The 11,374-nt window shown below is 35.9% G+C and overlaps 1 protein-coding gene across 4 annotated transcripts in view; it reads left to right on the top strand.

Annotated features, from left to right (window-relative positions):
- The first annotated feature begins 660 nt into the window (after window positions 1-660).
- Window positions 661-11,374, top strand: part of LOC126366255 (sensory neuron membrane protein 2-like) — a 29,103-nt gene continuing 18,389 nt past the window's right edge. The window contains exons 1-2 of one of the 4 annotated variants that reach the window (XM_050009318.1): window positions 661-770; window positions 7,551-7,775. In XM_050009318.1, coding sequence (XP_049865275.1) covers window positions 7,662-7,775 — 114 coding nt within the window. In that variant the 5' untranslated portion in view covers window positions 661-770; window positions 7,551-7,661. Of the gene's footprint in view, window positions 942-2,713; window positions 2,839-7,550; window positions 7,776-11,374 lie in introns of those variants that run through there. The other 3 variants (XM_050009317.1, XM_050009316.1, XM_050009319.1) reach the window with 3 other exon arrangements.

Raw genomic sequence — 11,374 nt, 5'->3', positions numbered from 1 at the left:
TTTGCGGGGCGGAAGGCAAGAGTGAAACCACTGCCCTATTTTTCATTAAAAAAGTAGCATGGGGAATGCTACACCGCCAAGAGCGTGGCTCTTAAAAGTGATACTTAATTATGTATTTGCGATCACCTATAATTGGCAATGTATTTATTAGTTTCAAAAATAATTAAAAAAAAAACATAAAATACATACTATACTAAGTTTTTATAGTGGCAATTAAAGAACCTTTATGTGAAATTGTAAATAAAAGACCATAAAAGTTGCAATCACAAACTCGCTTCAATGTAACTTCGCCTTAATCGTACATAACATGACTTGATTGCAAGGGTTGGCACTAGACTTGGTTTTCATTTAACATTACTTATTTTTAGATTTTTGAGTTAAAGTCGTACGTTAGTGGTAGGATTGGATCTCTGCCTACCCCAACGGGAAATAGGCGAGATATGTCTGTATGAGTGTATATTGTAGATTGCTTTATTGATGATAGCTTAATATTGGAGTAAATGAACATAAAACCACTGCCACAGGTAAATTAAATCGAAATCAGGAAAAAAAATAAACTTAATAAATGATGATGATGATGAAGGTAATAATACCTGTCAATCATGTTGATCTCTAATTAAAAATATAACACGCTAGTGCCAGCCCTGCCCAGTACATCTGTTTAGATTACCACTTATTATCGGAAAAAGACAAGGAAAACTGCAAGGCGCGCGAGCCTGCGCCATTATAATCGAAAAGCCTCGATCGGGTGCCCACGCGCATGGCAAATGGTCAGACAGAAATAAAAAAAGTTTGATATTTACGTACAGACCAAAATATAGTTGTGATTTTTTTGTATCTAACGAATTGTGACAGTGTGACAGCGTCATTAAACCGGAAAGCTGCCTACGCGCAGGATAAACGGACGGACTTGATAAGATTTGTCAGTGAATTTGTGATAAGTAATTGAAACAAATATATTTAAAAAATAAACATCGAGGGTCTTGGAAGGACTTTTTAGTGATTTAGTGATTATTATGGGGATTGTCTGTCAAATTGATGAGCTCTGTTATTGATATCTTAGCACCATATCTAGCTTACATTTTTAATATGAGTGTTGAAAATGGCACTTTTCCAAATTTAATGAAAATCAGTAAAGTTATACCTCTTTTTAAATCGGGCACAAAATCAGACCCCACGAATTATAGACCGGTTTCTATTCTACCAGTACTTAGTAAAATTTTCGAGAAAATTATTCTCGACCAACTGCTATGTCATTTTAATTTAAATAACTTACTCCACAGCCAGCAGTTTGGTTTTACTAAGGGTCGGTCTACAACAGACGCGAGTGTGACATTTGTTCGACACATTTTCGATGCTTGGGAGAAGTCGCAGAATGCCGTAGGAGTATTCTGTGACTTATCTAAGGCGTTCGACTGCGTGGATCACGAGACCTTGCTTTTGAAATTGAGGCACTATGGACTAAATAATGGAGCTCTCAGTTTGTTAAATTCATATCTAGGTGGTAGGATACAAAAGGTACAAATCAATAGTACAACTTCTTCGGGCTCTCATGTTCAAATGGGAGTTCCTCAAGGATCCATTTTGGGTCCTTTTCTTTTTTTAGTGTACATAAATGATTTACCTTATGTAGTACAGAACCAAGCTGACATTGTGCTGTTCGCGGATGACACTTCTCTTATATTTAAAAGCGACAGAAAGTTAGAGGAATTTGACGAAGCAAACAGCGCTGTGTCGCAGGTTCTAAGTTGGTTTACAGTAAATAACCTAGTTCTAAATGCTAAGAAAACGAAGTGTATTAAATTTGTTCTACCAAACGTAAAGAAAGTAAATAATAACATTAAAATTAACGACGAGAAACTAGATTTTGTTGAACACACAGTTTTCTTAGGAATTACTGTAGATTCAAAACTTCAATGGGGCCCACATATTGTATCACTAGCGGGCAAGCTAAGTTCAGCAGCATATGCCGTCAGAAGGATCCGACAACTCACAGATGTACCCACTGCTAGACTTGTCTACTTCAGCTACTTCCACAGCATAATGTCTTACGGTATTTTGCTGTGGGGTCGAGCCGCTGATGTAGAAACTATTTTCATCATTCAAAAAAGAGCAGTTCGCGCTATTTATAAGCTGCGTTGTCGGGACTCTTTGAGGGAGCTGTTTAAAGAAATAAATATACTGACGGTCGCAAGTCAATATATATATGAAAACATTATGTATGTACGTAAAAACTTATCTCTCCTTCCGAGAAACTGTGAAAGGCATACTTACAATACAAGAAATAAACATAAAATTGCTATTCAAAATTCTAGATTAAGTAAATTAAATTCATCTTTTTTGGGGTTATGTATACGTTTTTACAATAAAATACCAGATAATATTTTAAATTTGTCAGAAAATAAATTTAAAGCTCACGTGAAGCTTACTTTATGTAAAAAAGCTTATTATAAGATTAATGACTACCTAAATGATAAAAATGTCTGGTATTGAATGTGTTCCTCTAGTTATTAAATAACTTGTAATGTATATCCTCATTGGTTTTTAAAAGATGTGTTGCTGTTGCAGTTTCTTGTCATTTCTTCTCCTCAGCCATAACACCTTGCGAAATGACGTAAATTCAAAAATGTTACATTGACCTTCAACAAGTTTATCCATGATAATTACGTTGAATAAATGATTCTGATTCTGATTCTGATTTACAAAAAAAAATATATTTAACAGTAATATAATCGTTGACAAATTCATTGAAGCAGTTTAATTAGTGATTTAGTGGCAAATTTGTGTGTTATTATTTTTTGCCAAAGTACCGGTCATCAATCGTTTAGAATATTACGAGTATTAACCTTAATAACATATAATAATTATTTTAAAAAAATCCTGTGATAACTTTCGAAGACAATAATTGTGAGATGAAGAACTGGGGGTCTAAAAATTCCACATAGCTGCAATTCATCTAAGAAAAAAATATTGCTATTTCACATTTTTATTTGCATTGCGCACTTACTTTTATTTGCGGAAATGGCAAATTGCAATATCCTTTTTTTTTTAGATGAATTGCTTCGATGTGGCCTTTTTAAGCCCTCTGATTTCTTACGTTGATTATTGTTTTTTTTTTTTGAGATAATAATAAATATTTATAATAATAATCATGAACAAAATCATAAATATTAATATAATCATATTGATTTTTGATATTTTATTTTTTCTGAGTTAACCAAAAAGATTTACAGAAGAACTTTTAATATCCGCTTAATTATGATTGAATTATTAATGTCCCGTCATTAATCAGTGGTCAACATTATGGTCATGTTTAGAACGCTTGTACTAAATAATTTTTAACATGTTTAGGTTGACTTTAGGCTTGAACTGGGATAGGTATTGAGCTGATTATGGCCATGTAGATATACATAATGTATCTGGATAAGGGGCTAACGGTATTTACGGAATGAGTGTACCCTCATTGATTTAAAAGATGTGTTGCTGTTGCAGTTTCTTGTCATTTCTTCTCCTCAGCCATAACACCCTGCGAAATGACGTAAATTCAAAAATGTTACATTGACCTTCAACAAGTTTATCCATGATAATTACGTTGAATAAATGATTCTGATTCTGATTCTGAGTGTCTACAGATAAACGGTAGTGAAAAGGGGTAGAGAGACTCTTCCTTGTACTTTAATAAGCAAAATATATAAATACCTACATAAACAACATATTTATGTCTCAATTTTGCTGGGCATAGGCCTCCCCTCAATCAATCGGAGGGGGTATAGACAAAAAAAACAGTAGGGAAATAAATAATTAATTAATTTAATTGTCAGCAATATAATGATATTTATAAACCAGCCCACTACAGGTCAGGTCAAACGAAACGCATTTTTCGGAAATGTTCCTCATGATGACAATAATTTATAATCCAAACATGAATTCGAAAACAATTCGAAAATCATTGCTTTTAAGTTTCAGTCCAGTCTAGATAGGACACAGTTTTCTAAACAAAGAGGGGAGCCTAAGCCTTTGCTCAGCAGTGGAACGCAATAGGCTAGGAAAAACAAAGCATTAAAGGCAGCTGCACGCAGCCCGGGGTCGTGTATGAATCTGTATGATACCGCAAAAATATCCCGCGCTGCAGCATAGAATAAGGAATACGTCGATACGACGTGTAGAACGGCAATCCTCCGCTCCCCACCAGCAGCTGAGCTAAATTACTTTACCCTTACTTTAATCTTCAATCACACAGACGCGCGTGTACGATAACGTCAATGTGTAGTGTCTATGTAAAACGAGGATTTTAGTATGAAGTGTCCGGGGTGTGGCTACAGCCTATCTGTATCGCTTTCCTAGCTCTATGTGCAGCCAGCATTAGTAGATAAATCCTTTAAAGTAAATAAAAACTTAATGTATTCAAGTAATTGCCGTTTGACCTGGACTAAGACCGACCGGATCAAGGTGGACAGGTTTTATAGTAATTGATAACCATTTTACCATTTGCTTGTCCGCAAATTACAATTACTGAGATAAATGTTTTGTTTTCTTTTAAATAATGGCTATTGTAGACCTTGGTACATACAGTTATATGTATATACATTATTATGTATACAGGGTGTTAGTGACATCGTAACGAATACTGGTGATACCAGGATTCTGAGTTGATATCGAGTGATTTTTTTTGTGTCTTTTTTTATTATTTTGAGTTACATACTTAATGAGAACACTGATATCACCTATAACTTTATCTTTCGGCTTAATCTTTAGAACCTGGATATTATGTAGCAACGTAAAGCTTGTCGAGACAAATCAGATGAATCTGAATCAGTCAATATGTTTATAACAATTATGTAGAAAATATTTCCCCATAAAAATGTAAAAAAACACGATTCTTCATATAGCCAAAACTTTTTACCTACAGCATATTTTTGACTTCGTTTTGGTATTCAGAATATAAATTGTTTATTTTAAAAGGAATAAAAAAAGGATTAATTACTCGGTATTTAGTAGTGTTGCCGCTCGATAGCGCCCTATCGACAGTTTTCGATCGAATTATCGATAGTTTACCAAAAAACGATAATATCGATAATTAATCGATAGTATCGACTCTATCGATACTTTTTCATCTTGTAACTACCGATACCGGTTGGGTAGATGATTTTGGCTGTTTACTATAGATAGTAAAACTAACGATTTTTCGGAAACTCTAGTATTTAGTGACCTAACTCGATAAATAAATCGCGTTAGTGGTGGACATTGGGACCACTTTTAGTCAATCTCCTTTAACACTTTCGAGGACAAGGACGGGTCAATAACCTTTCATTCATAATAGACTATGACATTGAAACTCAAAAATATATATATTACTAGCTGACCCGACAGACTTCGTCCTGTCAAAAAGATTTGTAATGTGGCAGTTTTTGTGCCTACGTATTTTAAAAAATTCTCCTAAACAGAACCGTCACCCTGGTGATAGGGCGTTGTGAATAAAAAATAATTAAATAAAACATATATAAGGATTTAAAAGTAAGTAATCGCTTTATTGTTAATCATGTGAATCATAATTATTATTATTATCATTGTAGTGCTTTTTGGTATACGATGTTTTTTGTTTGATTACCTGGCGCATAGATAAACAAATCTGATGGTTTTCCAACACGGGAACAGGCAACATACAATTGACCATGTGAGAAACATGGGTTTTCTAGATTAATACCACAAACACTTAATGATTGCCCCTGGGACTTGTTTATAGTCATAGCAAAAGCAAGCCGCACTGGAAACTGTAGTCGTTTAAACTCAAATGGCACATCAGTCGGAATCATTGGGATGCGCGGTATGAGAACATCTTCTCCTTTATACGTACTTTCCTTTGAGTATAGTTGCTTAATATTACCGCTGCAATGACTCATCGGTATATCGCTTATTCTAGGCCTATATAATAAGTTTTCAATTTGCAACGTCATAGATAGGTCGCATCCACCAATGAGGTGGGGTACAGTCATAAGCAATATTATGTACCCACTTTAGAACCCTGTCGCACTATCATACTTACGGTTTAATTTGTCATTTTCAAGCAATTGCAAACGTTGACAGGCTTCTCTGTAGGATCCACACAATTCACCATCAAGAGTTCGTAACTGTTGGAATGATGTTGGGCCACGTACATTGACTAATAGCAGTCGTAAATAAAAACATTCATCATTGCTTGGATGTACTGAATAAATCCGGCCAATCGCATCGGTGGAATATACATCTGTATATCCTGGAACTGGTTTTCCTTGTTTCCGTCGTATAAATCTCCTTGAGGATTGATTCTAGGTATAATATTTTAGCATTTCAGAATATAGCTATGTTTGTGCGAAATCATCGTTTTGGCATGTCTCAAAAAAACTGGTTAATGTAGTAGATCGTGGCTGAGCAGCTCTTTGTACTGCGTTCTGTGCTGTAAAATACACTCTTTGTCCATTTTCTAAATGCACAGCTAAGTGAACAACAGAAGGGTGTCTCTCATGAATAGGAAAAGAAAATATTCGCCAAACTGCTTCATTACTACTGACATAACGGCCCATTTGGTATTGGGTAACTTCATCATTGGAATTCTCTGCACCAATTCCAATCACAGCCATATCACTCCCTTTGGTTACATATTTGCAAATGTATTTAATAGATTTCACTGAATGGCAAGATTCAACGTTGATGTGTGCTTTGAATGTCTTTGATAAAATGGGTGAATATGGAACAATCCAACGATTATCTATTTCAATATCTTACTCAACAGTGAGTGCTTGTAATTTAATATGAACTTTATACCATAGCAATAAAGCTCAAATTGACTACGTTCATTTGTATGGGAAAAAGAAAAGGGCTATTTTTAGGGTTTTTCCAGCAATAATTCTAATTTTTCTCGCTGTAAAAACCATCCTTGAACTTCAACGAACATTTTAAAAAAAGATTTGGCCAAATTGGTCCAGGCGTTGTTGAGTTATGCGCTTACCAACACATTTTGCGATTCATTTTTATATTATAGATTTATTTAACAGTTGATTGAGAGGAGGCATGTACCCAGCAATGGGACGTATATAGGCTGTTATGTATGAATTTTGAATACAAAATAGGATATAACAATATACAAACGGTTCAGCTTATTTTTTGTAGAAATCTTTTTCTTTTTTTTTTTTTTAGACCGGGAAAGAGATAGGTACCTACTTAAAACGTCACGAGTAATATCATGTACCCACTTTGGAACCCTGTCGCACTATCATAATTTGACATTTAACGAGACTTACGGTTTTACGGTTTAATTTTTCAAAAAAGTTAATGTGACATGGTATCAAAGTGTATACATACCAGTACTCGAGACCGTGCATCACTTTACTATTTTGTTGGTAACGTGTGTGGACTTTGAATTTTCAATATCACTTGCTTACATTACAGTACTTCACAATTGTGTAAATATCTGTTTTAATGTCTCCAGAGCTGAAACATAATACTACATACATACATACATATGTACTTATTATTCAAATTGAAATAAATAACAGTTTAATATTTCTTTACAGTGGTTGAAAACCAGTGAGTGTTAATAGTGATATTTTTAATAAAAAAGGATAATTTATTTAGTGTAAAGGTGTTGGTTTAATGAACTTGGGAAAAGACTAAAGTGATCCAAAATGTTGGGGAAACATTCAAGAATATGCTTCGCTGTGTCGCTCGTGGTTCTGATCATAGCCATCGTTCTGGTGGTGTGGGGGGCGCCCTTCATCATTAAAAGACAGGTGCAGAAGGTAAGTGTAGAAATTTCTTATCATTATCGTATTTTACGGTTAACAAGCTCGTCCCGGTTAGATAAGATTTACGTGTTCAAATTCCGTTCGACTTCTTAAATTTAATTTTCTCGTTGTGAGTTTCCCTCAGTACGGGTGAGTGAAAAACAGAATCCTTTAAAAAGTTAGGATGTTTTTCCGTCCTGCTGACCGAGAAGACGATGCAGTGACCTTACCAGCCACTTACCCTAACGGAACGCTACTAAGTATACTTATTTTAGTGCATTGACTGTATCGCTGCCGCCTTATTACTAAGATTTAAAACATAGTCCTTGCCACGAAAAAAGTCGACGGACTAACTGATAAGTCATAGTAGTTCTATATAGAATCTGCGACACTACCGCCGCGGCCGCGGGACTTCTTTCGTGGTGCGGACTATAATTTATTTTAAGCCCGGTACTGGGGTTAATCCCTGTAGATATCATCTTATTTTATTTTAAGTTATACCTGTCATTTTCTTATCCGCCGAAAAGCAATCGACAGTCATAACATTTATGCAACACACGTCAATTTTAGGCAGAAATTTAAAAAGCCCATCCAAAATTTTATATTGGCCAATAATCCGACAGAATTTAGTTCACAGCACACTTCAAACGGGTCGCATATGAGTGAGATGCCTATTTAATTTGCCCGAGTTATTAATTCATTTTAAAATTAACAGTTGTCAATCATGCGTCCTTTTCGGCGGATAAGAAAATGACAGGTGTAACTTAAAATAAAATTAGGATGTGTCTGCAGCAATCGGGGCCATTGCCAGGATAAATTCTACAAATCCACAATAACTTAAAATATAATTAGATGGTATCTACAGGAATTAGCACCATTATCGTTAGTTTTCGTTTCATAATAAGGCCAAGCTTCCACTGACGCAGAGATGGGCGGAGAAGAGCAGAGATGTGCGGATTTGACCAATCGCAGCGTTCGAGAGAGCGAAAAAACGAAGACGCTCTGTCACTCTCTCCCTCACGGTGATTGGTCGATTCCTGGACATCTCCGCTTATCTCCGAACAGCTCTAGATGTAAGATAAAATGTACCTTGTATCGCCCACAGTACAATGTGCTACTAACTAGAATCCACTGGTTTAATTACTTTTTACTGCGGAGCTAATTTATCTTTGTCAGACTGCCAGTAAAGAAAAAACTTAGAATGCGTTCAGCTGTTTTATTTTCATACTGGACGTGACCTAAAAGTCGAGTACGAGTTACACATTGTCCTGTCCAAAACAATTGACTATCTATTGACTCTGGCGAGTGTAAGCTAGTAACTTATCAGTATAGTTTTAATCATATCCTTTTCAAGAGAAGACAAGTTTGCCATACGTAAAACTTTTAACATTACATAGCATCACGCCTGAGTACCCAAAGGGTAGGCAGAGATGCATTATTATAAAATATACACCCACGACTCACCAGATATGTTTAAGTTCCATGTAATATGGGGCGAGCCTCAATCACCTGATTGTCCGAAAAAGTAAGATCTTCTTCTATTGTCTGGATTGTGAGATGGATTACCAAACTCATCTACCCAGGGTTAGTATTGAGCCACCAAAGACCCCTGACATGACTCATATAACGACTACGTACTTACATCAGTAAGTATGTATGTTATGATAAGCATTGTCGATCATTCTAAGTTTTTTTTTTGTTCCTGACCATGGAACGTAGTATTGTGATCTGTAAACAACTTCACAGATAGGTACTTTAATAACAAGTTTCATTACTCAATCAACAAAAAATAAATGAGCTTATAAGTATTACACGTCTCCACTTTATTTTTAGAACGTCTGCTTAAAATAAATATAATATTATATATAAAACTTCAGACATCAGAGAAACTAATAATAGGTTAATAGTGCCTGTAATAATAATTTTAATGTTGCATTTTTGTGAACGTCGCGACCGCCTTTGTAATTTCGTAAATTTTAATGAAATATTTCTGAATACCTAAACAAAGAAAAGCAGTATCTAAATACGTTATTTTTTATTTAAAAACCAAATTCATACATTACGACACTGAACCATTGATAGGTTTAAAGTGTGTCAACTTTGAGCATGTAAACACGTGTTTCTAAACGGTTCGACCCTAAGCAAGTAAGGACCTTAAGCTATTCAATCCGCAATAGATTTGGCGCAAAAGGCATTAACTACTTGGCCGGACAAATAGGGAGCGCTGAAGGTTCTCTCTCACCCGGTACAAAATTTAAGACAACAGGCCTAAGCGTACCCAGTTGGGCGCGAACCTCGGCTCAGGGCGTCGTCTAAGACGAAAATATTAAAAAGAATTAATCGACCCTAGCGGGTCGATAGCGATAACCGCTGAATGAGGGAAATCGTCGACCACACCGGCGGGGTTGGTATCGGGGCTCTGACGTGTTTGTTCTGATGGGTCTGATTGGCCGCTTTTATGGCTAGAAGTAGTCGGGTCGTCGGGATCGTGTATTACGTCCTTCGGACGCCGATACGTTTTAGTACCCTTAGCGGGATGTATTCGGAAGCCGCAACTACCAGGGGATTTGGGTGGTGCGTGCCAGAATCGAAAAAACGTTTGGAAGGTAATTTGAGCCATTGGGCAATAGTTGGCATAAGCGAGCAAGACAGTCCCCCTTACTTCACAACAACTTACGGCGAAGACTAAATTAAAATCCAGAGGGGGTAAGGTTGGCGCCCGATACGAATTAGTGCGGGGCGGGGAGAGTACGAGGCGTAGTAATTATTCTTTGTTCTATGGTACGGTCACGAGCATTAATATGTATACATTTTGGTACCATGTCACATTAACTTTTTTGACAAATTGAACTGTAAGTCTCACTAAATGTCATGTTATGTATGTTAGTGCGACAGAGTCCTAAAGTGGGTACATTATATTGCTCATGACTGTACAGGTAGTTTAAAAATTCGAAATATGAAAATATTGGTAACACTTACTACAGTTTGTGACAAAGTGATAATAATTGAAGAAAAAATTATTAATACGTAAGTAACTGCAGTATACTCATATCGTAACAGCGCACTTAATCTAAGTGTTAATCTACAACAGGACCATCTCACGTTTCTTTATTTATACACCAATAAACAATGTTATGGAAGCTTACCGGTTTTATTATACCACAAGCATATAATTTTGCATTCATACCTATGGTCATTCAGTATAAACTATTGTAGGATTTTCCACTGACGACGGTCAAAGGTACCACCAAGTTTGACGTCACAAACCTCGAGGCATTCGTCTCTTTTTATTAACACAACAACTTTTTCTAGACGGACAAACATGACGACAAAAACTAAGTCGTCACTTGATAATTATGCTAAAACATGCGTTTATTTTTATATCAACAATAAAACCAAATCAAGATCTTTCGATACCATCATCATCTTCTCACTCACTCATCACTCATCTGTCATCTTTGAACGGACAAACGGTTTTATAGAATACTAGCTTTTGCCCGGGGCGTCCCTCGCGTTAAATCCGGGGTAACACGGTTCCTACCTTTTTAGCTTCCTACCTTGAAAACTGCGAAAAATCCCATATACATTTTTTGAAAGGGTTAGGGGCAGATGTC

This window comes from Pectinophora gossypiella, chromosome 4 (assembly GCF_024362695.1).
Source record: "Pectinophora gossypiella chromosome 4, ilPecGoss1.1, whole genome shotgun sequence".
In the NCBI taxonomy this organism is placed as follows: domain Eukaryota; kingdom Metazoa; phylum Arthropoda; class Insecta; order Lepidoptera; family Gelechiidae; genus Pectinophora; species Pectinophora gossypiella.
Note: the sequence above shows the minus strand (reverse complement) of the source record. Positions and strands in the feature narration are given on the sequence as shown.